Raw genomic sequence first — 23897 nt, forward strand, 5'->3', positions numbered from 1 at the left:
GCAGGTGGTCAGTGCAAGGAGGAAGGTACCTGAGCTCCACATGGCTGAGAGGGTGAGCCAGCCTGGCAGCCTGGGCAGGTGCAAAAGAGGAGGACGCAGGCAGGGGGCTGCGCTGGGGGGACAAGAGCCGAGAGCCACTGACTAACCGCAGGGCAAGGGCCGGGAAGAGAGAAACACTGGGTGTGGACGCCCAGCTGGGCCAGACCAGGGAGGCCCCATGGGGCCAGTCCACAGCGTCACCATGCAAGGAGAGCCTTCAGCTGGGGGAGCAGCAAGGGAGGAGCACCCACCACCTCTGGTTAACCCCCCACCCCATTCTTCCCAAGCATGTTTGATGTCGGAGGCCAGAGGGATGAGAGAAGAAAATGGATCCAGTGCTTCAATGGTGAGTTCTCCGCTCTCTCAAGAAAATGGGAATGAACCCACCTCCACTCTCACTGCCGTGTCTTAGCTGCTTCCCATTAGCTCATCATCAAGCGCCTTGACCAAGGGTCCGCTGGACACGGGAGTCCGGCATCCTGGGTCACACTGTCCCTGCTGCTTTGGGGGTTGGGGTCACCAGTGCCATCACCAAGAGAGCTCTCCCTGGAGACACGGAGCATCACTGCTGAGAGTCACCCAGGTGCCCCTCTTCCCCACCCAGACGTCACTGCTATCATCTATGTGGCCGCTTGCAGCAGCTACAACATGGTCATCCGGGAAGACAACAACACCAACCGCCTGCGGGAGTCACTGGACCTTTTCGAGAGCATCTGGAACAACAGGTGAGAGGTGGTAAACTCGACCTCGCCCTGGGTTTAGAGCTAATACCGCTCAGCACGGCCATCTTTGTTTTCCAAGGGAGTCTTTCCTCATGATAAATCTTCTCAAACCATAAGCAGCGTCCCTTCCAGCCCATCTAATGTGGAGACGTTCAATGAGGGTGGAACGGATAGGAATTGGTCAGGAAAATCCAGATCTCTACATTGAATATCTCCAAATCATATATATTGTTCAAAATTGGCTTTGTTTGGGTTTTAACATTCAGAAAGCACCCGTTCCAAAGCATCCACTGATTACCAGATGACCCCTGAGCCCCTCCCTCGGCTTGTCAGCCAAGTGATGGGTCCCCACTCAGACCCCCCACATGCCAGCTCCTCGACCAATAGCCCCAGATGCCCACCTCTCTGTTCTGTTGTTGGAGCTTTAACTTCTGCTTTTCTAACCCTTTACTAGTAAATTACACCACACAAATCCAAGTGCACTTATTCCCTACATGAAGCTTAGTTTTGGTGCCAGTAAATGTACAGCCTGGTGGAGCAGAGTTATCCTGGTGGAGAGTTTATCCTCATGGGAGTGTCAAGCGTGCAGATGGAGTGGGGGCCGAGGTGCCAGGCTGTCAAGAAATCCAAGCCCCTCGCCACATCCAGAGGGCGGCAGGTCGCCTCAACCTCCTCCTGCCAAAGACCCGCATCTGTGTGCTTGCTTCTCCTTCCAGGTGGTTGCGCACCATTTCCATCATCTTGTTCCTGAACAAACAAGATATGCTGGCAGAAAAAGTGTTAGCGGGGAAATCAAAAATTGAAGACTATTTCCCAGAGTACGCAAATTATACTGTTCCTGAAGACGGTAAGATTCTGAAACAAGTTGTCTCAGAATTATGGGAAAGAATTGCTCTTTTAACAGCACTGTGACTATAATTCCCAATTCTGATGAATCTGGGAAATTCAGTTAATTTAGATCAGTCTTCTTGACCCCTGCTCACTCTAAGCTACTAGAGTATTCAAGTGTCCATAGGGTCCCATTTGTGAAAATTTCAGTCTGACTTGGTCCACACTGGGCGAGCGGAGGGAGGGCAGCTTGGTATGAGTGAGGGTTGACAAGACTCTCTGCCTCCCGGGCTTGTGTGGGCCGGTCCAAGTGGACCTGCCTGCTGACCCGCACAGACTGAGAGGGAGCCACTGTCTGAGTGGCCCTAGCCAGGCCTCTGTCCTGAGCTACCCACTGCCGTTACCACACCATGTCGAAGCCTCTGTCCCCAGCGATGACTCTGGCCACAGCATGGTGACTTCATCAGGCAACCAACCGTCCCAGGAGGCCGGCAGTGCTACGGCCTAGAAGGTCCCGTCTGGCAAACCTTGGAGGATTCACGCGCCTTTTCAGGGGCTGCTTCTGGGTTTTGAGTTTCCTAGGCCACCCCCCTTCCCACCCCCAGAGTCTGCAAGGAGGGGTTTGCTTAGAGCACAATAACCCCCCCAAAGGGGATGAAGCAGAATGAAGGGGGCTTTCCCAGAGACTTCAGTTAGAAGGGAAGAAACCTGTCTAGGTCTCTGCACCAACTTCAGCCAGCCTGGCGGGGGCTCCCTAGGCCGGAGAGCAGCTCCCCACAGGCAGCACCCCGGCCCCACGCTGCCCACTGTGTGGTGGGGTCGCTGTTCACCTCACAGGCGGGGCCTGCTCTGACCTCTCCCGGGAACCAGCCTCCTGCCCCCCTCACGCTGTCTGGTCAGCATGTTTCCTGGGAAGGTCTCAGGATGAGGCCTAAGGATGACTGGGGGTGCAGATGGTCGGGAGGGCGGGACTCCCTGGCCAGTGAGACACTTCATCTGATGTGAGTGGACGTCGTCTCCCAGCATGCATGGCCGAAGGCCCTCCACCTCTCATGCCCTCCGTCGAGCTGTATTCGTTTCACGGCTCTTAAATCAAAGCTCCTTTCATCTCCTACAGCGACGCCAGACGCGGGAGAAGACCCCAAAGTCACGAGGGCGAAATTCTTCATCCGGGACCTGTTCCTGGTAAGCACTTCCCCGCTGTCTGCCTTCCCGCTACCTCGGCCCGCGCTGCTCTGCGCTCAGCCTCCCACGGCTCCTTTCCTCTCCCCAGAGTGAGGAGTGATGAGCGCGCCGAGCCTCCGAGAGGTGGATTACGACCTCGGGTCACACAGCTTGTCAGCAGCGCGGGTCAGGGCGCAGGCCCCGGGGCGGCCCCGAGACATCCACCCATCTGCGTGTTGCCTTTTCCCAAAGGGACGGGGTGTGTGTGTGCTCCCCCTCGGCTCAGGGGTCACAGAGAAACAGACCCACTCAGGTTTAAATATCCTCATTTTGAAAAGAAACTTTGTATTCTGAGCTGATTTCAAATTTGCATAGAAAGGGTTTCTGGGGAGCTCAACCCTGGCACAGAGAGCCCCTATACCCGCCCCCCACCCCGGAGCTGACGGCCGGCCGTGTCCCCACAGCGCATCAGCACGGCCACCGGCGACGGCAAACACTACTGCTACCCTCACTTCACGTGCGCCGTGGACACGGAGAACATCCGCCGCGTCTTCAACGACTGCAGGGACATCATCCAGCGAATGCACCTCAAGCAGTACGAGCTCCTGTGAGCCCCCCGCCCCCCGCTGCCCCGCCCCCGCCCCGCCCATCCCAGGCCCGCCAGGCACCACTCAAGGAGTCTTGTTCATCCTCCCTGGGGCTGTCTGCGGGGCTCTCGTGACCACCGGGCCCCCAGCCACCTCTGTCCCCTCACTTCTTCCCCAACTCTGGTCTGTGTAGGGGTGGGGGCCCCCTGACTCGTGGAGAAGTTGGAAGATGGGGAGACACACTAGCTCAGGCCTGACGGGGGTTGCCTTTCTGACCGGATGAGCCCCCTACTCAGAGGAGACCCTGAGCTGCAGTGGGGTTCAGTTCCATCTCCAGGGAAGGCCAGCTTCAGCCTTGTTGCTGGAGCCGCTTGACCTTCCACGTGTCAGCAGAAAGCCCCCACTCACTGGGGCCACGTTCCTCCAGTTCACATGAGTCCCATCCACTGTGGTCCCCCAGACTCCACTGCTGTGGCAGGGCCTCCTTTAATAGGTTCTTCCTGTTGCTGTTTTATTGCTGGTTTATTACACTGTACAGACTTCAAGATGTAATATTATTTTGATAACTAACTACTCAAGGAAAATCCCTATAGATCTTCGTGCCTTGACTGTGGCTGTCCCTGTAAAGAAACGCGTTTCTGTTGTGCTGAACAGTCATCCTCATCACTGCACTGCTTTGAGGAAGAGAACAAATGGTGTATGTAGAGCTTAGGGGTTTATCAGGCTGGTAGTCTTTATAATACTCATTGATCAATAGATATGTGTATATATGTTTATATAAATATTTGTAAGTAACACACAGTAGTCCTCCACCTCTCACAGAATGCCATGCCCACAAGCCTCTTTCAGGGAACCAGGGACATTTTTCTATTCAAAAAACATGTTTCTCCATTATCTGGCTATTTAATGACTTTTTCAAGGCCAACTGTTCCCTTAGTCAAAGTTTCAGAACTACTTACTTGAGCACAGGTCCCATCATAAATAGCAAGGAAAATACAAGGGTTTCAGGCCGTGTCTGGCCTGGGGGCAGTCAAAGGACAGACTCTGATTTGCCTTTTGAAGAAGAAACACGACAAAACCTTTATTTGAAACACGAATACAGCTGTTCCTCAACCCTGGAAGATCTGCAAATACAGCCTTGTGAGCGCCATCCAGCACAAGACCTCAAAAGCCGGCCTCGTCTGTCCACCGCCCCGAGGCTGGTGTTCTCAGGTCAAGGATAACCTGTTAAAACTGTCTGAGGTCATATCTTAACAACATGGATGCCGACATTAACTTCCATTTTGTCTTTATGGTCTTTAATGTTTTAAAGTTTACTCTCTAAAGCAGCATCTTACAATCTTTTGTAAACTCATCCACATTTACACACTAGTTTTCCATGAAATAAAGGATGACAGCTTTACATACAATGCACCATCACATATTTTGAATCATTATCACTGAATTTGGGCTCCTGCCATCCCTGATTGTTCCATTAAACTCTCAGATGAACTGAGACTTACAAAGGGGAAACAATCTTCAGTTTCCATTACATTTTCACAGTACAACATGAAGAGAATCTGAAGAGCTACAGCCCCAATATATACCCAAAAGAATGAAACTGTATTTTTATATGGATTATAATTCAACAATTCTCCTGTAACTAAACTTCCTATTTAGATAAGTCTGATTGAAGAGCTAGATTCTCTAAAACACACACACACACACAGATTTTATAAGGCTTAAAATTACCACAGCCATTTTTTCAACTTTCTACTGACAGGCATTCAATTCAGATTTAACAACTTGGAGAGGAAATTACACTCATCTAAAAATCTGATTCCATTAATTTAGCACAGAAATAAAGAAGTCTGTGAGAACAATATATTCTTGCTTGTAGCATCTGTATTTTATTTTAAGCACACGACTTTATAAAACAGAAACTTGAGAACATTCACAGGAGGACAGACACAGACCCCACATATGTGTACAGCTGGCCCTCCATCCTGGGGAAGAGTCCTGGGGAAGGGAGGCTGTCCAGTGCATGCCAGTGATCACACGCAGCTTCTGCACACTGTACAGAGTCTCTGATAACACACATACTTGATAAACAAGCAGACAGACCTGGTGTAGAGACAGGTCCCATTTTTGCAGCTTGGGAACAACACTGATCCTGCAGGGCCTGATACAAGTGATCCGGAACCCAGGAGTGGTGATCACGGCCCACTGTAGTCTCACCGTCCATGAGCACCTCCCATAGATTATTTTCTTTGGCTTTGGGACTTACTACTGCTGAGAGCAAAAGTCTGCTGCTACTCACATGGTCTTAAATTTTCTGAGCACCCTCTGACCAAAATGAAAAGGTGCAGACATAAGCCTAGTGGGGATTAACATGATGAGCATGAGGCACCCGGCTGCCACACAGTAAGTGGTCAGAACCATGTCCTCACACGGCAGGTAGCACTTGGCAAGGGCGTAGTCCATGGGCGTGATGCTGCCCTGGGGAGCAAGAAAGACCATCAGCTGCGTGGATGGCACCAACCCACAGATACAACCAAGGGAGTGAGCCGCTGGGCCCGACGAACCTGAGACCAAGGACACTGCAGGCCACACTGCCCCCATCCCACATGCTAGGTCCCGGGGGCTGATCCCCCACTGAATCTAGCACCTAATACAGGGTGGGGAGGTCCTCTAAACCCAGAGGCCATGCAGGAGAGGATTCAGAAAGGCCTGGAGACTTAGATCAGTGGTCATCCAGGAACAAACAGGACACGGCTGTTTTTCATGCCACTTGATGCTGAAGTAAGCAACCTATCACCTAGAAATACATGTGCATGGGGCATTTCAATGGACCTTGTTTTTTTGGTAGACATTTTTGCTGTGTGGAATGACAGTGGGGAACGTTCATTTACTTTGAATTTGAAAGCAGAAGGTTTTCCCCATCCTGTTATTAAGTAAAAGCTCCTGATGTGAAAGCACTATAACCTGGACATGGACACAGGGCTCAAAGAAAGGAGCTGAAGCTTTAGGTTATCACTAACATCCCTGACAAACGTGCAAGACCCACAGCATCCGTCTGTCAGCACAAATAGGCAAGTGTGGAAAATAAGACAAGATGACCCTGTCTCCTTAAAAAATAGAAGGCAGAGCTCCTGGGGCACTGCTGTCCTTGCTGGACAAGACACCGTAAGATGGTCCCCTCACCACCCCACCAGAAACAACTGTCCCCAGAGAGGGGTTCACGCTGCTGGGTGTGCTGGGAGGGGTGTGGTTACAGCTTCTGTATGTTTTCACAGATTGCGGTAATTCATGCTGCAATTCAGTAGGTGATCACTGTGCTGATTTAAATACTGTAGAAGCTTTGTGACGAAAATAAACATTCACATACCATGATGAAACTGGGGTTGTTTCTGTTCCTCCAACTGAAAGATGGCACACTGACCTCCAGGACGCCTGCCCTGTGCTGGACCTCGCAGGCGCTGTGCGTGTGGCCACTGAGGATCAGGCGCGGCCGCAGCCACCACAGCAGCTGTGGTGAGAGTGGAGGCAGTGAGAGGTCGCCGGGGCCTGGGGACACACACACACCCAGCAGCTCCCTCTGCCCTCAAGTCCTTCAGTCTTTTCAGACTCCGTCAAAAGTAAGCCCAGGCTCTCAGGGAGAATCTATTTTTCCATCCCCAATTGCAGGGTTTTAATTATATTTTCTTTTTTACAAATATTTTAATAAATCCATTTCATAAATGTATATTTTGTTTTATATATTATATATGCCATACAGTATATTAATATTTGTGGGTATATATTTAGGAAGGACATTCTAATTAAGTCTTAAGACTCTACTCTTTAGTTTCATTCACTGTCCTAGATACATGTTGGTGGGAAACAGAATAAACAAGAGCTGAGACTGTCATCACCCAGATCTTAGGAGTGGGTTTCCCAGGGGGGAAGAGGATGAAACGCCTGCGTAGGAGCCACCTACCCCACCCTGCATCCCTGCATCCCCGCACACCTTCCACGAGACCTCCCAGGACAGCACATCATAGCGCTCCTTGAAGGGGGTGTACTTCTCGTCGGGGGGTGCTGCGTCCTCCCCAGAGCAGTTGGCATCATTTTTCCGGTAAAGGGGGAAGTGCTGTCGAGACCAGAGAGGGGTCAGGGGACCGTGAGACCCATCGCTTCCCCAACACACTCGCAGGCTGCCGGGTGGGGTCCCCTCACCTGTAGCAGGATGGGGGCCGAGGCCGGCAGCCACTGCCTATCTCCACACCCGCGGGGGCGATGCTCCTACAGGTCAGAGGCCAGGCTCTTCACTCACTGGACACTGGATGGTGGGAGGGAGGTGGAAGCAGGGATGGCCGTGCCCCTGGAGTGGGGCAGGGGTTGGGGGTGTCCTACCTCCCGAGAGCAGTTCAGCCAGTGAGAGATTTCCAGGAGCTCAGCCTCTGCCCTGGAGCAGATGTCACAGCCATCCCCTTCCAGCGCGACACTGTTGATCATCACGAAACTGCAGAGAGACAGGAGGTCAAGCCATGGGCACGGGCGCTATCTGCGGGCACCTGTGCTCTGGGATCCGGAAGCTATACCCCACAGAGAAGAGATCCCAGTCCTGCTGCACTGTGCCTGCAGGTGCAGACGATGCTAAGAGGACAAGACAGCATCTCTGGGAGTCGAATCCAAGATGGGAAATGCTTTTCCACCCTGAACTAGTAAGAGGCCCCAGGTGACCACTACACTCAGCACCTGACCTTGTGTCCCTGGGCCTAGGAGGTAAGGTAGGGAGATGATGGCCACCCACAGCCCCGGCTTCCTGTGGGGGTGACGTGGAATAAGACATCAGAGCAGAGCCTAAGACCAGGCCGGGTAGGGTGGGGGGTGGTAGGTGGGGAGGGGGCCTGCAAAGCTAACTGGGCCAAGGACCCCAAACCCAGATGACAGCAGGTCAGCTGAGGTGCCCTGGCACCTCCTCCCTCAGGGACATCGTCACAGACCCGTTAAATGTGCCATCGTGTCCTGCACACATGTCCACTGTCCACAAAGAGGTGCCTGGTGTTTAAAGAATTCAGAGGTCAGGAGGAAGACGACCATCGTGTTTACACTTTCTTAAGTCACATTCTAGGGGTCTTTGTTAAGAATTCACAGATAATACTCACTTAATTCCTTTCCAAGAAAACAGCCTTTCAGGGTTGAAAACTTTCTCAAATCGTTTTATTCTGTATGTGTCCATCCTACATTCGATTGTGAAAAGAAATATTTTTCAGCATTCTTAAAACATCCTAAGAATTATCAAGAACACAGGAAAAATAATATCTAGGGCCTGAAGGCCCAACCAGCACATTGGTTCTGAGCTCCCACTCGCCCTGGGTAAGCAGGGTGCTGCTACCACTGTCTGACCTGGGGCCTGGAGTCTGGAGTCTGGGGCCCAGGGTGATCGACTTCATCCCCAGAGCTCCAGCTCCCTCACTGGTAGAGTGGGTAAAGCAAAAAAAAATAACAGGTAAAGAGATTGAATGTATGGAAGCGCTATGCTCACAACAGGCCAGCGCCATGTAAACATCAGCTATTAAAGCCCAAACCGTCTTGTTTTCTGATTCCCAAAGAAAACTGGTCACAAAACATTAAGTTCAAGTGAGGACCACTCTGAGGCACATACAGCTTGGTGGTAGGGCTGGGAAGTGATATGCAGGAGCCCCCAGAACCTGACCCCACAGGCAAGGCCCCCCAGGGCTGGGCAGGGGGAAGGCGCCTCCACTGACCACTCACTGGTAGTGGAAGCCGATGTCATGGTTGCCAGCCACGGCCCGCAGCTGCACGTGGGGCGGGTGTCGGAACACCTTCCAGAAGCGCCCCACATCGTCTGCCCAGGCCTGCAGAGAGAAGCACACAGTTCAGCCCGGGGGACCACCCTGCCAGGTTGTGAGGGTGAGAAGGTCGCTCCCTGCCGGGATCAGGCGTCCATAAAGCCAATGTGCAGAATTCCTACCAGTCTTTTCCCAAGACTAACCTAAGTATTTAACCTGGTGCCACGTCTGAATGAAACAGTTTATCTCCGCAAACCATCCTCTTCACACACCTGCTACTTCAATGTCACAGACATCCCCAGGCTGAGGATCCCCTCAGATCGGGACATGTCCTAAAAATGGCTGCAGAAACATCCAGCTCAGGGTGGGCCCCCCAGGAATGAGGACCAGTGCCTCCCTCAGGGTTACGCTCCCTGAGGCTGGGTGGCGGGGTGGGAACCGACAAGACGTGGGGGAAAGAGAGAAACCAAAAGTTCTCTCCAGGCTTTTCTGACTTTACTGTTTAAGCCTGAGATGATGTTTCAGTCCTTATTTTTATTAAGCCTAAAAACAAACTGGACAAACACTCTAGGCTGGATGATACCTAGCTGAACAGTAGTCAACTTTGTCCTAAAGTCTTAAATTTGGCCCAACCTAGGGAAATAAACTGGACAGATTCCTTCAGTACTTTACAAAGACTTTAACAAATAATACTTAAAGTTAGAATAACATAAAATTAGAAAAATATAACATGTTCCCCTTAATTTTCTAAAGCAGCATTTATATCCAAGCTCATTCTACAACCAGTTGCTTTTTACACACAGTGTTTCCATGGTTTCACAATCAGTTCTGGACTAGATGAAACCAATGACTCGGGGCAGAAGAAGAAGGGGGCAACAGAGGATGAGATGGTTGGATGGCATCACCAACTCAATGGACCTGAATTTGATCAAACTCTGGGAGATGGTGAAGGACAGGGAAGCCTAATGTGCTGTAGTCCATGGGTTGCAGGGAGTCAGGCAAAACTTAGTGATGGAAGAACAACCAATACTTCAACCCCATGAACAGAGGTTCCCATCAGATCTGAACCAGGACTTTCTTTGTACAGCATTTGAAGTGTCCCAGTAAATTTCAACTAATTTTTTAAAATATCTTCCAAAACCATCTGGAAGATATTTTTTTTAATTAATTGAAATTTTTTTCAAGTATCTTCCAAAACTATCAGGCTTCCCTAATAGCTCAGCTGGTAAAGAATCCACCTGCAAGGAAGGAGACCCTGGTTCGATTCCTGGGTTGGGAAGATCCCCTGAGGAAGGGAAAGGCTACCCACTCCACTATTCTGGCCTGGAGAATTTAATGGACTGTATAGTCCATGGGGTTGCAAAGAGTCAGACACGACTGAGCGACTTTCACTTTCACTTTTCAAACCATCAATGACTGAACATTTTTAACTAAGCAGCAAGAATGGTGCTTTTCTTTCTCCCATTAATCCCAAGAATGCAGTAAGCCAACCATTCTGCCAGCCAAGGTGAGAACAGCCTTGCCCTCTGGTTCCTGGAAAGCTCACAGCACCTGGTGTCACCCCTGAGGGCAGAGAGACCTCCCACCAGCAACCCCCCAACCTTCCTTAGAAGAAGGCCATGACCTCATAAGCAGCCCAGCCTCATAAGTGTTAACTCAAACCACACTTCAGCGTGCATCCTGAACTCTGGGGACAACCCAGACGCTTCCCTTCTGTGGACCTTCCCTTCTGAGAGGGTCGTGGGAAACATCAGCCAACCTTCAGACGTCTCTTACACAAACAGGACCCAGACCAGCGGGGACATGGAGCCTACAACTGTGGACACTGGAGCCCCTGCACCCAGCACCAGGACTCCACACGTCCTGGGCTCCCTGAACCTCAGTGCAGCCCCAGGCGTGGGGGTGCATGCCCACCTCGGGGGAGCTCCACTTCCCCTCGTCGAAGATGTCCCCCAGGATGAAGACAACTTCCGGCTGCAGCAGCCACAGCGCTGTCTGGAAGGCTCGCTCCATCTGCCACTCCCTGGAGGCCAAGAGGAAAGGAGGGGTGGTGTGTTCCATTTCTTGTCTACCTCACACCTCCCAGGGTTTAAAGCTCTGAGAGGAAATACAGTAGCCCTGCCTTCATCTGTCCCTCCCCAACCCCCGCCCAGGGATGTCCCGGTGCCCCAGGACGCTCCACCCACCCCAGGAGTAAGGCTTATTCAGGGAGGCACAAGTGCAGCCAGCGTGACAAGCAGGGGTCATAGACAGGGCCACCAGGGCAGGAGGTGCCCCCATCAACCCTCTGGTGGCGTCACCCAGAAAGGTCAAAGGGTGGAAGCAACCCAGTGCCCACAAGCCCTTGGGGTGGTGGAGATAAAAATATATGGGGGACCGTGAGACCCCACCTGTGGGAAGAGGCCTACAGACCTGCAGAAAACTGAATTTGGCCCAAGTTACCTCCGTAATTTGTCCAGCCAGTGGCCTCTTATGGCCCCGAGCAGGTGGGTGTCAGCCAAGAACATGGCCCTGAGCACAGGTTCAGGGGCCTTGGGGGCCCCAGGGGTCCCGGCATCTTCAGGGGTTTTCAGCTCGGGCCAGCTACACCGGAAGATAACAAGGTAGTAGACCAGAAATTCACAGAAGAGAAGCATGGCCAAGACGGCGGCCAAGAGCTTCAGCAGCAAGAAGCCCCTCGTCTTCAGCAAACGGAGGCACTGCCGCCTGGCCCCTAGCCAGCTTGAGGCCATATCCCTGCCCAGGGGTGCTGACAGCCAGACACTTTCCTCGAGGAAGCCAGGCTTCTGGCCAGGTGCGGTGGTATCCACGTCTCCGCTGTGTACCTGCAGGGAAGGGAAGGACCAGGTTATGTCTCCCTTGAGGAGCCACCGTAGGCACCGCCACTAAGAATCAGTGACTTCCAGAGCCTGTAACCTTCCCAGACCCACTTTCCTGTACTTTCACAAGGACAATCTGTCATGGCTCCATACAAGGTCTCTACATCTGCAAGGGCCAGAGGAGCTATTAGAATGGTTCTCCCAACAAGATGACAGTTTCATCAATATTTTAATATCATTTGGTTCCCCTGGTGGCTCAGATGGTAAAGGCTCCACCTGCAATGCAAGAGACCTGGGTTCCATCCCTGGATTGGGAAGATCCCCTGGAGAAGGGAATCACAACCCACTCTAGTATTCTTGCCTAGAGAATCCCATGGACAGAGGAGCCTGGTGGGCTATAGTCCACAAGGTCGCAGAGTCAGACAGGACTGCGCGACTAACACTTTCAATTTCAGAAGTCATTCGATGGAAGGGTGTTTGTTAAGGTCAGAGAAGAAAAACAGGAAAAGTCAACAATTAACAAGTAAGGGCCAATTCCAGGATTCCCCACCAGCCACCTCCACAAAAATCAACAGGCTGTATGTAGCCCCCTATAGGGTGTTGCCTTTGGTGTGAATTCACCACGTCTCTACACAGGTTTTCCCAGAGAAGGCAATGGCACCCCACTCCAGTACTCTTGCCTGGAAAATCCCATGGATGGAGGAGCCTGGTAGGCTACAGTCCACGGGGTTGCGAAGAGTCGGACACGACTGAGCGACTTCACTTTCACTTTTCATTTTCATGCATTGGAGAAGGAAATACCAACCCACTCCAGTGTTCTTGCCTGGAGAATCCCAGGGACGGAGGAGCCTGGAGGGCTGCCGTCCATGGGGTCGCACAGAGTCGGACACGACTGAAGCAACTTAGCAGCAGCAGCAGCTACACAGGTTTTCCACAAAAGAAGTGGATGTTCACAGGCGAGGTGCCCCCTCGCTGGCTCAGAGTCAGGGTTGGAGAGAGCCACAGCCGTGAATTCTGAGTTAGGATTACACACGCATCCACAAACATGATTTTTCACCTGCACATCAGCCTTACGCTCTGGATGAGCCTCCTTCATGAAACATGTATATGCAGTGGTTTCTCTTCAGGAGCCTTTCAAACATTCAGATTCGCCTTCATTGTAGATGAGCTTTGCATCCACTTTTGACACATCTGAAGTGAAGGCCAACACAAGGGGGCCTCTGAGAGCTGGTCCTCCATGGAAGGATCCTACACTGATGGTCAAGACAAGGATCCTGCACATGGTGACCTGGGGGCCACAGAGAGCTCAGACATGGGAGACGCCCCAGAAGCCTGGTGGGGTTGGGTGGCTGGGCTGTGGAGACACTGACCACGGGTCCTAACTGAGCCAATAAATGCAGAAAACCCTTTCTGGGGAGGTGATTTTCCAGGATGATCTAGGAACCTGCATCTGGTTGACACCAAAGGGACCAGGACACACTGTTTTGGGCCTAAAACAATCTCTGCTAAGTCCAGCTTGCAAAACGGGCCCCCTGCACCAGTAAAAGCCCATCTTGCTCCACAGCAGTGCTCATAACACACAACCACCAAGACACAGAAAACTGCACAACCTCACCTAAAGCCAAACAGGGCAGCCAACAGGAATTTGCTGTACGTCTCAGGAAACTCAAACAGAGGCTCTGTATCAACCTAGAGGGATGGCATGAGGACGGAGATGGGAGGAAGGTTCAAAAGGAAGGGGATATACGTATACCTACGGCTGATTTATGCTGAGGTTTGACAGAAAACAACAAAATTCTATAAAGCAATTATCCCTCAATTTAAAAATATATTAATTTAAAACAGACAGGGCAAAGAAAAAATAAATGAAAGGCATCTGCTCTCACTGCCCATCTTCTCTCGAAAGGCCTAGAATATCTACAATCCTGAAAGCTAAGGCCCAGCAGCAGCTGAAACTTCCGAAGACCCGATGTCCCACAAGAACTGGGAGGGAGGGAGCCCATCCCTGTGGCCTCTGCTCTGTGCTTCCCGGCTTCCCAGCGAGGAAGCCTAAAATACAAGTCGAGTGGCTCCTCCACGCCCACTGCTCTGTCATGGAACCCTGCTCCCGGCAGGCGTGTTGGGGACGGAGACCTTAGAGTACAGAGAGGCGACATCCCAGCTGCTCAGCTGGGCAGTGGACACAAGAGCAGGGTGGGACACAGGAGACGGGGGACACAGGAGTGGGGGGATAGGAGCAGGAGGACACAGAGTTTACGACTGGGCACCGCCCACTGCTGTCAGCTTAGATAAGGGCCCAGAGCCCTGCCCTTCCCCAGGCTCCATGTTCTCTCCTCCATAGAGAGCCCTTCAGCCAGGACCTAGAGGGAAGGAAGAAGAAAAGGAGGAAAGAGGGGCAGCAGGCCAGCCTGCTGGTACTGAGACCTGTCTTCTCAAGAACACCTTAAGGCCACATGACCCTGGTACAGTGTGATCACTGAAAAATACACAGAACTCCCCATAAGAGTGAAACCATACTTGACAACTTCTGACACAGAATCCTTCCAACAGAATTCCTTTTCCTCAAATCTTGGAAATGGCTCTTCCTCCTTCTAAAACTCACTGTAATTTCCATCAAAGTCGAGTTCCCTTCACCGTCTTTAACGTCGGCCATAGCTCACCCTCTTCACCTTCTGAAGTGAAGGCAGTATTTCCAGGGCTGATGGGGTAGGAGAATGCGGCTGGGCTCGACTCCAAATCCCACACTAGGAGCCCAGACATCACTCCCACCACAGCTGCTTCTGACAGCTCCCTGCTCTCATGGAACCTATAGTCAGCCTTACCACCTGGCGAAACTGGAAGGAACCTGCAGCCACAGATGCCCAGTCACTGCCCTGCAGCCAGCAGTGCTGCAAAGAGCAAGACCGAGCGGCCCTGGCTCCTCTTTGTGCTTCACCCTCCACCACACAGAGAGAGCCGCACTGACCTGTGAGAACTGACTGCAGCTCCCCTTGGGGTCCTCAGTGAGTCCCCGACCCCCTGGGCTTCACAGGGTCACAGCACCCACCCCCCACTGCTGCTTCGGACACTGACAGAATGTTCACAAAAGTGCTTTTAAAAAAAAAAAAGGCTTTCTATTGTTGATGGGAAAATTAGCCAACAGTTCGTCCAAGAAAAAAATGGAGAATTTTATTGGAGCCAGCCTGGGAGTCAGTCTTTTGCTTCTGAGCAAGGGGTCATGCATCAAATGTCTCACTGACAGTTTTCACAATGCAGACCAGCATGTACAACTGGTGAATGGTGGGTCACCAGGCCCCCTAAAGGAAGAAGAAAGAAGCCCCTCTCTCAGGAGGGCTGGTCCATGAAGCTGCAGAGCATGCACGAAAGTGGGGAGGAGGCCCAAACGGGCAGAGAAAAATTTTATTTTGAGGTTTTCCTCATCTTGCCATCAACTATGAATTTTATTTCATTCCCATAAGGCAGGCTTATCAGAATGAGATAAGAATCAGGCTCACACCCTGAGGGAATCCCTCCAGCTTTGTAAGAGGAACCAGCGGGTCCAGGGAAAGGCCAGTGACCGGAGGGCCTAGGAGCCATGGCCACAGGGCTGACCCTGCTTCTCCACCATTCACTGCGTAGTGCTTCTCATGTTTCACACCTGAAGCCCCAGATCCTTGACTCACTGAAAGTAAACCTCATGTTTTATCTCAACCATAACAAAACCAATGACCTAAGATCCTCACAGAGGTTCAGGAACCAATAACTGAAACCACCCGCCTGGCCAGGAAGGACAGTGACCACCTGTATGAATTATCTCACAACAGAAGGTCCTGATAAGGATAAGAAAGAATTTGGGAGGGGCCAAAAGGAGGGAGGAGATGCCAGCCCATGATACATTCCAACCTTCCAGAAGCCCTCGAGCTGGGATGAGCCTTGTCTGAGATGCCCTCAGCACCGGGAATTGGACCTAACACGGGCCAAACAAGATGACTGTCCAGTGACGACCCAGAAAATTAACCCATTACCATAAACCCTGACACTGGGAGCACACAGCGGAGCAGGTCTCCTGGGTTCCCTGACTCCACTGTCCGCCCGCCGGGTGACCCTTCCCAGTAAAGCCTTCTGCTTCATCAGCCTTCATCACAGCCTCAGGGTGTGAGCCTGACTCTTATTGTCTCCTCAGACAACTCACTTCTGAGTGTTAGATAAGAGCCCACCCTCAGGCCTGTGAGGGGTCCCCCTTCTGTAACACAGCCACTGCCTTAACCACCAAGTACTACCGTCCCCTTCACGTCCAGGCACTCAGAGGCGAATGCAGAGTAAATATGTCCTTTTCTAGACTAACCTGGGTGGTGGGGATGTCTGGTCCCTCCTCAGAGCTGCCTGGGCCCACATGCCACTGACCCCTCCTGTCTACTTGACAAACATGTGCTTATCCATCTTTATCACCAGTCTGTAAAATGAGGAAGAGGGAGGTTAGGATAAAGGCTATATTCTGTGTATTGCCTTCTCATGATAAATGATGAATCATTCTGTCTATATTAGGTTTCCTTTGAGTTAGCAGGTTTGGGCTCAAAAGGCAAAATTAATAAAACATTATTGCTTTCTGTCTCCATGTTCAATATGTCAGTTTTACTAAGCTCATCAAATTTAATCCAGCAGGAGAGCCATACAGGCTGCCATATAGGCTCCCACTACTGGGGAAAACTGTATGGTGGCTCCCCAAAAAATTACAAGTAGAACTACCATAGAAAGAAAGAAAGTGAAGTCGCTCCATCGTGTCCGACTCTTTGCAACCCCATGGACTATAGCCTACCAGGCTCCTCTGTCCATGGGATTTTCCAGGCAATAGTCCTGGAGTGGATTGCCATTTCCTTCTCCAGGGGATCTTCCCAACCCAGGGATCAAACCTGGGTCTCCCGCATTGTAGACAGACGCTTTACCATCTGAGCCACCAGAGAAGTCTACCATATGATTCAGCAAACACACTTCTGGGTACACAGTGGCTTTCGGTATATTCACATTGTTCTGCAAATCACCTCCCTCCATTTCCAGATGGAAACTCCACATCCATTAAGTAACAACTCTTAACACACCCAAATGTCCTGAAAGCAGAGACTCAGATATTTTTACCCCATGTTTACAGTAAGCTTCCCTGGTGGCTCAGAGGTTAAAGCATCTGCCTGGAATGCGGGAGACCCAGGTTCAATCCCTGGGTCAGGAAGATCCCCTGGAGAAGGAAATGGCAACCCTCTCCAGTACTCTTGCCTAAAGAATCCCATGGAGGGAGGAGCCTGGTAGGCTACAGTCCGTGGGGTTGCAAAGAGTCGGACAAAACTGAGAGACTTCACTTTCACTTTACAGTAGCACAGTTCACAAGAGCCAAAATGTGGAAGCTACCCAAGGGTCCACTGACAGATGAATCATGGATAAACAAAATGTTGCATAAACTTCTAATTATTAATGGAGTATCATTTAGCCCTTAAAAAAGGAAAGAAATTCTGACCCAGACCATAATGTGGATGAGCCCTGAGGATAGTATGCTAAGAGAAATAAGCCAGTCGCAAACAACAAATGCTAGATGAGGGCCAGGTACATGACGGCCCTACAGCAGTCAGTCCCATAGATACAGAGGTGGGATGGTGGATGCCAGGGCATGGGATGGGGGAGGATACAGAGTTATTACTTAATGGATGTGGACTTTCTACCTGGGAAGAGGAAAAAGCTCTGGAAATGGATGGAGTTGATGGTTGCAGAACAATGTGAATGTACTAAAAGCCACTGAACTGTACACTTAAAAATGGTAAAACTTAGGAGATGGCAGACCACCTGACCTGCCTCTTGAGAAATCTGTATGTAGGCCAAGAAGCAACAGTTAGAACTGGACATGGAACAACAGACTGGTTCCAAATCGAGAAGCGAGTATTTCAAGGCTGTATATTGTCACCCTTATTTATATGCAGAGTACATCATGAAAAACGCTGGACTGGATGAAGCACAAGCTGGAATCAAGATTGCCAGGAGAAATATCAATAACCTCAGATATGCAGATGACACCAATCTTATGGCAGAAAGCGAAGAAGAACTAAAGAGCTTCTTGATGAAAGTGAAAGAGGAGAGTGGAAAAGTTGGCTTAAAACATTCAGAAAACTAAGATCATGGCATCTGGTCCCATCACTTCATGGCAAATAGATGGACAATGGTGGAAACAGTGAGACACTTTATTTTGGGGGGGCTCCAAAATCACTACAGATGGTGACTCCAGCCATGAAATTAAAAGACGCTTACTCCTTAGAGGAAAAGTTATAACCAACATAGACAGAATATTAAAAAGCAGAGACATTACTTTGCCAACAAAGGTCCATCTAGTCAAAGCTATGGTTTTTCCAGTAGTTATGTATGGATGTGAGAGTTGGACTATAAAGAAAGCTGAGGACCAAAGAATTGATGCCTTTGAACTGTGGTGTTGGGGGAGACTCTTGAGAGTCCCTTGGACTGCAAGGAGATCCAACCAGTCCATCCTAAAGGAAATCAGTCCTGAATATTCATTGGAAGGACTGATGTTGAAGCTCAAATTCCAATACTTTGGGCACCTGATGCGAAGAACCGACTCATTTGAAAAGACCCTGATGCTGGGAAAGATTGAAGGCGGGAGAAGAAGGGAACCACAGAGGATGAGATGGCATCACTGACTCAATGGACATGAGTTTGAGTAAGCTCTGGAAGTTGGTGATGGACAGAGAGGCCTGGTATGCTGCAGTCCATGGGGCCACAAAGAGTCGGACATGACTGAGCAACTGAACTGAACTGATGGAGGTTTTGCCACAATTTTTTTAAAAAGAAGACAAACACATGCACACAGAGGACACTTTAAGTTAACAATATCCTATAACAAAGGCTTTCTTTCTGATTTAAACTCACTACTTTTATATTTAAAAAAAGGAAAAGTCTCCAGAAGTTGGATTTAGGGAATATCACTGAGTCATTTTCTCACCTTTTAAAGAATGAGACTTGTTTAAAGGTTGACTTGTGCTTCCCCAAATCAGAGCGCCTTTACCCGAAATAAAACACAAACGTGTGTTTTATGGCTGAATAATCTTTCGTCAACTATTACTAAAGCGGAAAATGCATCACTTTCTGGAGGACAGTGGCTGCCACCCCACCTAGGACACCGAGCCTGAGCCAGGGGGAAGTAAAATGCGCTGATAATCTAGCAGCTGATGACCCACATTACGTGATTGGTCAAGAACAGTTTCTTAAGTTACAGTGTAAATATTTTCATAAAAAGCGCATATACAACATCGTTCTGTGTGGCCCAACACTCAAGGAGTAGTAGCTGCTGTCCGTCACGGGAGGCAGAATATTTCATGCCCCGACTAACCTGCGTGGGGGCCGCAGCTCGCAGCGCCGGAACAGCAGCGAACGGAAGCACAAAAGCGCGGCGCGCAACCTGCTCCCCGGGCCGACGGGCAGATCCGGGGTCCCAGAGGCCCAGCCCCGCGCCGACCTCGGATCGCGGGCTCCACCGCGCGCTCGGTGCGCCTCCTTCACTCGGCCTCCAAGGGCAGCGTGCCGAGACCTGCCCGCTGCGCCACGCTCGCTCCAATCCGGACCGCAAACTGCAGGCGGCCGGCGGCTGGCGCGCGGGTCGGGGCCCGAGCACCGCTGGGGAGCGGGAGGGCGGGGCGCAGGGGCGGGGCGTACGGGCGTAGGGGCGGGGAGCTCAGAGACAGGGAGTATGGGACATGGGGCGGGGCGTAGAGGAGCGGGGGCGGGGCGCGCGGGAGGACCTGGGCTTCTGGCGCAAGAGGCTGCGCCCGGCGCTGGACTGGCTACTAAACCTCCGCAGCTCCCGGGCTTCCCCTCGGCTCTGGCACCCGGCAGCTTTCTGCCTGGTCTGCGTGGCTCAGCGCTTTCAAGAAACAGATGTGAAACAAGTGAGACATGCATCACGGTCACTGTTTATCTGGGGTTTTCTTTCTTAAATTTTTTATAACAATAAAGCTGGCATGTTCTTCTTTGTCAAAATGCTTACACATCATGACTTCCAATAATCCGCAAAATGACCCTGTAAATCAAGAGCAACCATCACTATGTCAAGCAAACAGAAGCTCAGAGCAGTGATTCAGAATCTTCCAAACAACCAAGGCTGGGCCGATTTTCAAATCTGAACACAGTGAATGTACTGAGATGTAATATGAGAAATCACAGAGAAAGCAGTTAGCAAGATGCCTGGTATATGTAAGCAGTAAGTGGTATTATTAATTAAAATTTTGTAGTAGTTCCAAATATGCCCAGATGAACAATTTCAACATCTCCAGAATACCAACACAACTGGACTCCTCATGATGCAATTAGGAGGTAGACATCAGTCACCCCAAAGTATTCTCACTGAGAAAGAAAGGGGGAAATATGAAATCTGGCCAAGCCTAGAACTACAAGCCTAAGGAAATACAGGGACCAAATGAAACTGTTATGTGACACAGCAGAAAGTGAGCAATGAACCCAGGGTGTGGTAAGTGTACAGAGCAGACGGCCCACTGTCTTTATTCCACGAACAAGTAGCATTACAGCAGAAGGGAGGAGGATCTGTCTTTGCAAATCAGACAGGAAACAAGGCAGCCAAAGCAGATCGTGGCCTAGGTTGTTGGGTCGTGTGTGGGACAAACTAGCTTAAATTTGTTTTTGTTTTTGTTTTTGTTTTTGAGATTTGTGGACTTCCCTGGATGCCCAGTGGTTAGGACTCCATGCTTCCACTTCAGGAGGCATAGGTTTGATCCCTGATCAGGGAATTAAGGTCCCACATTCCACCCGCACTGTATAGCAAAAAAAAAAAGTAATAAACGACTGGGAAATTTGGATTTGGAATGGATGTCAGGTGATTGTTATTTATTGTTCAGTAGCTAAGTTGTATCCAACTCTTTGCAACCCTATGGACTACAGCACACCAGGCTCCTCTTTCCTTCACTATCTCCCAGTGTTTGCTCAAATTCATGTCCGTTGAGTCAGTGATGCTATCTCACCGTCTCATCTCATTTATCCATTAGGCTCTATGAACTAAATGAGTAGGTAGCAGATTCAAAACCCACAGACAGAGCTCATGGGAAAACAGTCTGACAAGCTGTCCCCATTGACCCCTAGATATAAGGGGAGTGAGGATGAACCACAGAGCGCTGTAGCCTAGGTGACGTCAGTATGTGTGCAGGTAGAAACAGGAGCAGTGAGGAACCTGATGATCCTGAAGACAGGGAACCAGCATCAATTTCCCTAGAAAGTTGAACAGCTTTCTGGGGAAAGAGCAGCAGAACAGCAGGGAACAGCAGTTGAACACAGGAAGGGTTTTTCCTCCTCTAGGCCTGAGGGGCTGGAGCAATGCTTCTTCCAGGACAAGACCCCACAAGGAGGGGGACCCCCTGGGGGAATGAGCACTTGCAGGACATGAGGAGAGACAGACAGTAAGGAAGACATGCTGATAACACTGGGCACGAGGGACTTGCAGAAGGCAAGCCCTCACACGTTTGTCCTTGGATGACAGCAACTGAAGGCACTGCGACAGCTGACGTCAATTCAGGAATGAGCGTCAGCAAAGAAGTGAGGTCAAAAGTCAGCAAAGTTATCAGACAAAAAAAAGGACAAGAAGTAGAATAACATTCTTGCAGACAATGAAAGCATACCACAGGGGTATGCCCACAAAACAGACCAAAGCTGTCACGTACTATTTCAGAACAAACTAAAGACATTTAGAGAGTGAGAGACAATGTGAATCAAAATTAGGAAGAAATAGAAATAAAAGAAAAAATAAAGTCTAAAGGAATGAGAGGAACTAAACATAACCAACAACACCTTAGGAGAAATGGAAACTGAAAAGAAGAAAATCATTTTAAATTTTTTTAAAAAATGAAGAAAGGCAAATAAGTTTCAGAGAGAACAAATACTGGGGACAGCCAAAAGCATCCAGCAGATAACAGGAGTCCCAGAAGATAAAAGTGACATGAGATAACAGTTCTAAAACCTGCAATTCAAGGAAACAAATGTTCCTGAAATATGAAATCTACATACTTGAAATATAAGGAAGGGAAACACTGCATACCAGAGAATATCAATTCAGAGTGCACACCACCAAGACATATTCTAGTAAAACTACTGAGTTTTAAATAAAAATGAAAAGGAAGTATCTTTGGGCATCCAGGCAAAAACAGCAAGTGACTTATGAAGGAATAGGATTTAGTTTATCCAGCTTCCCTGGTGGCTCAGATGGTAAAAAAAAAATCTGCCTGCAATGCAGGAGACCCAGGTTCAATCCCTAGGTGGGAAAGACACAACTGAGGGACTAACACTTTCACTTTTGGACTGAGCTTTATGCCAGCAGAGAATATGTACACATACTTAAGATTTTGTGAGGAAAGAAAATATGAGCCTAGGATTTTACATGCAGCAAACGTGAATTTCAAATATAAAGATCATAGACAACTGTTATCAACATGCAGGAATTCAGAGAATTTAGTTTCCATGATTTCTTCCAAAAAACAAGCTTCAGACCATCAGAATGACAAGGGAGAGATATTGCTGTAAAAATAGGAGGTGAACATCAAAGTCATAGTGTTATTTGAATTAAGACCATTTTCAGGTTAAAAGAGAGAGTGGTATGTAATGGTATCAGTTCAGCTCAGTTCAGTCGCTCAGTCGTGTCCAGCTCTTTGCGACCCCATGAATCACAGCACGCCAGGCCTCCCTGTCCATCACCAACTCCCGGAGTTCACTCAGATTCACGTCCATCGAGTCCGTGATGCCATCCAACAATCTCATCCTCTGTTGTCCCCTTCTCCTCCTGCCCCGAATCCCTCCCAGCATCAGAGTCTTTTCCAATGAGTCATCTCTTCGCATGAGGTGGCCAAAGTACTGGAGTTTCAGCTTTAGCATCATTCCTTCCAAAGAAATCCGCTCTGACAAAATAGATGTATACAGCTCTTTATTGACAGAGGAAGAATGGAGAGCAAAAATGCAGAAACAAATTCCTGCTTTCAATAGCATATTGGTAGCAATGTTATTAATAGTGTTATTCTAACACTGTTGCTTGTATAAGGGGATGAAGCAGATTATAACTATGGGATATTGAGGGTTTCTCTGGTGGCTCAGTTGATAAAGAATCTGCCTGCAATGCAGGATACCTGGGTTCCATCCCTGGGTCGGGAAGATCCCCTGGAGAAGGGAATGGCAACCCACTCCATTATTCTTGCCTGGAGAATTCCATGGACAGAGGAGCCTGGTGGGCTACAGCCCATGGGGTCTCAAAGAGTCGGACGCGACCGAGCAACTACCACTTTCACTTTCATTGTAATCCTATTAGGCCCTGATGAAAAATGAGTGTAATTGGTTCTTTAATGTTTTCTTTAAAGATCCAGGGAAACTTTTTCTCTTCTCTCTTAACCTTTCTATAATTGATAGCAATTTGGTAGATTATACTTTTATAAACAGACACAAACAATCCAGAAGCAGACCCAGAGCTTCTAGGCTTGGTTCACTGCATTTCCAGGTCATATTAGACAATTTTCTAAAATCTCTGTAGGTAGAAGTTGCCGGTGTCATCATTGTGGAAACACTGCCGTGACATCCGGAGAAGAGCAAGGGTTCGAATTCTCTCAGCCAGAGCAGCTGCATGGGCTGAGAAGGGCAACCGCTTGGGAACAAGCAGAAACACCAGTGGACCCAGCACCCACAGGGGGTCACGCCCTGGCCAAATCCCTCTGTGAGGAACAGGGAGCTAACTTGGTCCATGGCGCAGGGGCTGGCCAAGGCCTGGGATGGGGGAGCAGAGAAGGCCGAGCAGTGAAGGCAGTGTCCACACTGCCACTAGGGGCTGCTCCTAAGGCAGGGTGGGGGCAGGGATCTAGGTGACAGCAGGCAGGTCAGGAGCTCAGCATCTCTGCAGACTGGATAGTCATCAGGGGAACAGTTGATCAATACAGGTCCCAGCCCGCACCT

General features: G+C 49.9%; 2 protein-coding genes and 1 non-coding gene across 4 annotated transcripts in view; 2 read left to right on the forward strand and 1 right to left on the reverse strand.

The window, feature by feature from the left end:
* GNAL (G protein subunit alpha L) overlaps positions 1-3364 on the forward strand; it is a 44862-nt gene extending 41498 nt beyond the window's left edge. For both annotated transcript variants that reach the window (XM_068993704.1, XM_068993703.1), the window contains 5 exons: positions 327-385; positions 644-764; positions 1478-1608; positions 2707-2774; positions 3218-3364. In XM_068993704.1, the coding sequence (XP_068849805.1) occupies positions 327-385; positions 644-764; positions 1478-1608; positions 2707-2774; positions 3218-3364 (526 nt within the window). The remainder of the gene's footprint in view (positions 1-326; positions 386-643; positions 765-1477; positions 1609-2706; positions 2775-3217) is intronic.
* A 1988-nt stretch (positions 3365-5352) lies between these two features.
* Positions 5353-19536, reverse strand: MPPE1 (metallophosphoesterase 1). The gene is made up of 10 exons (XM_068993781.1): positions 19297-19536; positions 11560-11942; positions 11032-11140; positions 9080-9183; positions 8470-8544; positions 7715-7823; positions 7538-7603; positions 7329-7451; positions 6708-6848; positions 5353-5818 (listed from the first exon to the last, which is right to left on the reverse strand). Exons 2-10 carry the CDS (start codon positions 11847-11849, stop codon positions 5636-5638), a joined length of 1200 nt encoding a protein of 399 aa, XP_068849882.1. The 5' UTR covers positions 11850-11942; positions 19297-19536; the 3' UTR covers positions 5353-5635.
* Positions 17068-17140, forward strand: TRNAS-GGA (transfer RNA serine (anticodon GGA)). The gene has a single exon. It is a non-coding gene; the product is annotated as a tRNA-Ser (tRNA).
* Positions 19537-23897: the final 4361 nt, after the last annotated feature.

The sequence above is a fragment of the Capricornis sumatraensis genome, chromosome 21 (assembly GCF_032405125.1).
Source record: "Capricornis sumatraensis isolate serow.1 chromosome 21, serow.2, whole genome shotgun sequence".
In the NCBI taxonomy this organism is placed as follows: domain Eukaryota; kingdom Metazoa; phylum Chordata; class Mammalia; order Artiodactyla; family Bovidae; genus Capricornis; species Capricornis sumatraensis.